At 36.7% G+C, this 6000-nt stretch overlaps 1 protein-coding gene across 3 annotated transcripts in view; it reads right to left on the reverse strand.

The window, feature by feature from the left end:
• The window catches only part of LOC126260211 (metallophosphoesterase domain-containing protein 1), an 83633-nt gene extending 78056 nt beyond the window's left edge, over positions 1-5577 (reverse strand). The window contains exon 1 of one of the 3 annotated variants that reach the window (XM_049957508.1): positions 5414-5577. Coding sequence is in view for 1 of the 3 variants with exons in the window: in XM_049957505.1 (XP_049813462.1) it covers positions 5222-5229 (8 nt within the window). In the remaining 2 variants the exon portion in view is untranslated. Of the gene's footprint in view, positions 1-5221; positions 5272-5413 lie in introns of those variants that run through there. The other 2 variants (XM_049957507.1, XM_049957505.1) reach the window with 2 other exon arrangements.
• Between the last annotated feature and the right edge of the window lie 423 nt (positions 5578-6000).

Consider the following 6000-nt stretch of genomic DNA (forward strand, 5'->3'; position numbering starts at 1 on the left):
AATGTAAAATTAGAGAGATTCGAGCATCCATGGAGGCTTTCCGGCTGTCTTTCTTCCCGCGAACCATATGCGACTGGAGCAGGAAAGGCAGGTAATGACAGTGGCACGTAAAGTCCCCTCCGCCACACACTGTTGGGTAGCTTGCGGAGTATAAATGTAGATGTAGAATCCAAACTGATCTTCCCCAAGGTTGGCTTCTACCAGTTTTTCCATTCGTCTGTAAAAAATTCGTGTTAGTATTTTGCAGCAGTGCCTTATTAAACTGATAGTTTGGTTATTTTCACACCTGTCAACACTTGTTTTCTTTGGGATTGGAATTATTATATTCTTCTTGAAGTCTGAGTGTATTTCGCTTGTCTCATACATCTTGCTCACCCAAGGCTATCAGTAGTTGAAATTGAATGTTGTCTACTCCCGGGGCCTTGTTTTGACATAGATCTTTCAGTGCTCTGTCAAATTCTTCACACAGAATCGTATCCCCCATTTCATCTTCACGTACATCCTCTTCCATTTCCGTTATATTGCCCGCAAGCACATCGCCCTAGTATAGAGCCTCTATATAATCCTTCCACCTTTCTGCTTTCCCTTCTTTGCTTAGAACTGGTTTTCAATCTGAGCTCTTAATATTCACACAAGTGATTTTCTTTTCTCCAAATGTCTCTCTAATTTTCCTGAATGCAGTATCTATCTTACCCCTAGTATATATACCTCATCCCTACATTTGTCCTCTAGCATTCCTTGCTTAGTCATTTTGCACTTCCTTGCATCTCAGTTTTGAGACATTTGTATTCCTTTTTGCCTGCTTCATTTACTGCATTTTTATATTTTCTTCTTTCATCTATTAAATTCAACGTCTCTTCTGTTACCCAAGGATTTCTACTAGCCCTTGTCTTTTTGCTCACTTGATCCTCTGCTGCCCTCACTATTTCATCTCACAAATCCATCCATTCTTCTTCTACTGTATTTCATTCCCCTGTTCTTGTCAATCATTTCCTAATGCTCTCTCTGAAACTCTCTACGACCTCTGGATTTTTCAGTTTATCCAGGTCCCATCTCCTTAAATTTCCAGCTTTTTGCAGTTTCTTTAGTTTTAATCTACAGTTCATAACCAACAGATTGTGGCCAGAATCCACATCTGCCCCTGGAAATCTCTTACAATTTAAAACTTGGTTCCTAAATCTCTGTGTTCCAGTGTCTCTATGCCTTTTTCAAGTATACAATCTTCCTTCATGATTTTTAAACCTAGTGTTAGCTATGATTAAGTTATGCTCTGTGCAAAATTCTACCAGGTGGCTTCCTCTTTCATTCCTTACCTCCATTCCATATTCACCTACTACTTTTCCTTCTCTTCCTTTTCCTACTATTGAATTACAGTCCCCCACGACTATTAAATTTTTGTCTCCTTTCAGTATCTCAATTTTTTTTATCTGATCGTAATATTTCTTCAATCTCTTCATCGTCTGCAGAGGTAGTTGGCATATAAACTTGTACTACTGTGGCAGACATGGGCTTTGTGTCTATCTTGGCTACAATAATGCATTCACTATGCTGTTCGTAGTAGCATACCCATGGTCCTATTTTTTTATTCATTATTAAACCTACTCCTGCACTACCCGTATTTGATTTTGTATTTATAAACCTGTATTCACCTGACCAGGAGTCTTGTTCCTCCTGCCATGGAACTTCACTAATTCCCACTATATCTAACTTTAACCTATCCATTTCCCTTTTTAAATTTTCTAACCAACCTGTCCGATTAAGGGACCTGACATTCCACACTCCGATCTGTAGAATGCCAGTTTTGTTTCTTCTAATAATGTTTGTTTAAGAGCCATAATTTTGATTCCTTTTTTAGTTCTGTAATGGGCAACGAAGAGGCTTGCATACGACAAACTAGCTTGGACAGCTGCATCAAACTAGTCTTTGGACGGATGATGACAACAAGAACAAGAACAACAACAACCACAGCAGAAGCAGTGATAGATTAAAATAACTTTGCGATTGACAGATTGCAGTGGTAAGAGGTGGGGGGGCAGCCACACTTCACAAGGCACTGCACATACCTAAAAAAAAAAAACAGGCAACACAGCAAACCTGTTGCACTCGAAAATGAACTATGGTTGGCTGGTGGCTGGCCCCTACCACTCACTTTCCTCTACTTGCTCCTTTTGTTTAGACTTACAACAGTTAAACACCATGAAGATTTCTTAAGAGAGATCACAACTTGCCAAAAACAAATAATAAGTTAAAAACTTATAACATGGAAAACATTAAAAACAAATCTATAAGAAAAACAGCTACTATCTCTTCTGCCAGTATGGAGTTTTTGTTGACGTAGGTGTGGCATCAGTTCACAAATTACACAAGATATTTAATGGTTTATCAGATCATGACTATGCTAAATATATCTAGGCCCTAAGCAGACAAATATTACAATATGTCTACAAAAGATCTGTAGGCAACAAAAGTAATTTAGCAATTGTCACCCATCAGCTCAACAAAGTTGGCTGGAAATGTCTCTATTATACCAATGTTACTGACAGTAAGAGCGAGAAATTTATGAGTATTCTGCAGCACCATTGCGACATGCTGTTTCCAATAAAATCCCCACCTATACAACATCAACACAAAAGGACATTTTAAAAAACTATCTAAATTTAGGAATAACAGTGCCTTGCAAAAATAAATGGCTGCTACCTGCAGACAGTAAAACTACAGACAATAAGTTTTTTGTGATAATTGTAGTCTGTATCAGGAAGAACCTGTCCAATATAATTCATGACGCCAAGAACCTCTACAATCAGCAATTTATAATCTACTCCAATAAATCAAAAATTGTGTAGGATGGAACCAATAAGAGAGCTGGTATGAAAGGGAACAATCTGCTTTTCAGATACTTTCAGTAATGTACAATACATATGAAAATAGTGTTCTCTGACTAAGCAATTACCTATATATTAAACATTCAATAAGCATTTCGTAAAAAATTGTGACAAACCTCCTTTAGCATGAGTTTCATCTGAAAAATGCAAAAAATTCATACATATGTGCTACTTTTTATTTAATCATTTGTTGTTTGCTTTGGTTGCTACCGTTATTTATTTATCTTTATTCATTCCAAGGATCACCTCACAATGATACAGGAATGGTCAAGGTAATACAATGCAAATTGATAGCTCAAAATGTGAAACACACATAATACATAACACCCATTACAGGGATAAGGCAGGTGGTCCATAAGGAAAGCACGCATGGTCTACCATGGCCTTATTACAGAACCATCCTAGCATGCGCTTAAGTGTTAAAAAAAAAAAAACACAGAAAACGTACATCTGGATGGCTGACAGAGTAACTTCCATCTGTCTGAATATTTGATCTCATGCATATGAACTAATAGCATGTCTAGAATAGTTTGTACTGCGGTCTTGTTCATGTGGTGAATAAATAAAGTAAGACTCACAAACTGTGAATTGAGGGGTGACATTCATGTATTGCTAGTGGAAATGTTTCACCCTCTGGTGTTCATCAGAGAGTGTGCCTATCATGCTAATCAACATCTTTACTGCTTTGTGCAACCAAAGAGGCAAGTTGCAGAATGAAAGTGTTACAATCCATGGAAATGTAAAGCAATCATTCCAAAAAGAAGATACCTCTGAATGCCTGATGTAGTCTAGTCTCCACACAGTCTTGATCTGACACTTAAGATTTCAATTTCTTTTCAAAGACTGAGAAATTTGCGTCGCAAATGACAATGATCTCTAGGATGAACTATCTGAACCATCAGGTGACTTACAGTATAAGGAGACTCTACTCTCAAATATTAATTGGAGATATAAATGAAAGTCTGTATTTTGTTACTGCTGGCTAATGCAACTATCATAGAAGAAACATTCTCTATTATTTTAATTTTGAATGGTATTTGAACAGTGCCAGACTTCATGTGGTAGTCAATTTTATACTACTACAATGCCAATCCAACTAGCTGAGAATTATAACAATACACAATATACGTCCTGAAACTAACGTAAAATAATTAATAAACATTGAAGATAGGGTGGAAGAACGTCCATTCTAAAAAATGAGGCCATTCTTTCATGATGAAATATCAAATTTGACCCTCACATTTAGATTTTTTTTCCTCTTATTCAATAGATCTGTATGATGTACTACTGGGAATTTAAAATTTAAAAGAGTTGTGAAAAGTAGTTATTGGAGGAGTGTCCACAGCATTTTATATACACATAAAACACAATACCAAACTATGTATCCAGGACTGACGGGAGCATTTGTATTGCATGGTGCATATACTAAAATCTCCCTCAGCAAGAATGGAGAAAAAAGGATACATTTCTTTACTAGAAGGAGGCACACTATGTTCAGAGGTGTTGTGCAAATATAAGCAATGCATGACAGCAAAAACGTTAAAAAAACATTTAACTGACCTACAATTTTATGTAAACAACAGAATATCTAGTATGTCCTACCACAGACCTTTAAATTTTGGCACAGACAACATAAACAAAAATAACAACTCTGTAAAAAGTATAGGGTTAGAGTAATACTATTTCACACACCAGCAGGCCAGCACAAGAAGAGCATTGTCTCAGTAACACAACAGTGCTACGCTTTACTGAAGTCAAAAACTTGCACCGGTTAATGTAATTAAATTTGGTTCAACCATCTTTTTCTTTTATATGAACTTTAAATTATGAATGTTAAGATTTAGGGGCCTACTACATAACACTAAGTACACTGCTCACAACAGATAAAACAAAATTATAATAATGTTAATTTCAACAACGGTGATTCCTATAGGCTACAGCGTTAAGCAGTATTTATGTATCCAAGGCATACATGAGCACTTTCGTGCTTGTTAACACCAAAACTAAAATTATATGATACATGCCTCTAGTACCGTTTTGAGCTTTGTTTACAGTGCCTATTATCTGAGTATTATCACATCAGTTATTGCCTGCGAACAGTTCGGTCGAAATTACAAAATCTTCACTTGGTCACCGCGTTTAATTTCCCTTTTCTATCAGCTACTGCTACAAACGCATATTGTCTACGGATGGTTAACAAACAAGTAAAGGCTGGGATAAGTATACTTCGACTGGCTTGTACACAATAGACATAGAAAAATATTATACATGCTACTTTGCAAAACAGCAATGTATTCAGCTGTACAGCTAATTGCATTAGCGTCATAATTTCTGCTGACCTTATCATCTGGTATCAAAGGTTTCGGTGGACCCGTTTGAACTTTTATCACTTTCTAATTTTTTGACAGTTCTTTCCATGTAGCAGTTGGATTACTCGACAGCTCATGAATAGGGATGCTCATAATAATGGTTCCGTTATCGAATCCCAGAAATAATTTACTAACAGAAAACACACTAATCTTGGTCCATACTTTTATTTCCAAGCAGTGCGACCGACTGATTCACATTACCAACAACGTTAGTATTCAAACAGCCCATCCATCGATGACGTTAACAGAACACTATGTCAATGCTCAGAGTTTAGGCAACATTTGGGATATCGGAAGTTCAACTATAGGATGCTTTCTAAATTTCTGTAAATACAAGATTTAATCGAAGGGCTAGGGTACGTATTCATAAACTTGTTTCATTACAAGGTTATTGTTTTGCCACACACGGTAAACACTTGCTTCTCCGAGTGGCGAGTACTGTTATTCTGGGATTAAGCAGCATAAATGGTGGTTAGGATCTATGGCGACGCGCTAAACTCTGCAGTCGCACTCCACCATATGTTTAGGACAAAAACATTGGCAGTAGCGTCTGTGTTGCAGCTGTTAAAAGAAAAGGGAAAAAAAATTCCTGAAGGTCTATGCTTATGTGCTGCTCCATGACTCTGGTGTCAATATCTTTATTCTTTGCTTTTGTGTAACTTCTGTGTTTTCTTTCAGTAAATGTGGGTTTTTTTCGTATCCAGGGTGTACTTATAAAGTTAATAAAATGTTTCCTTGCCTTTAAAATA

This window comes from Schistocerca nitens, chromosome 5, assembly GCF_023898315.1.
Source record: "Schistocerca nitens isolate TAMUIC-IGC-003100 chromosome 5, iqSchNite1.1, whole genome shotgun sequence".
Lineage (NCBI taxonomy): Eukaryota > Metazoa > Arthropoda > Insecta > Orthoptera > Acrididae > Schistocerca > Schistocerca nitens.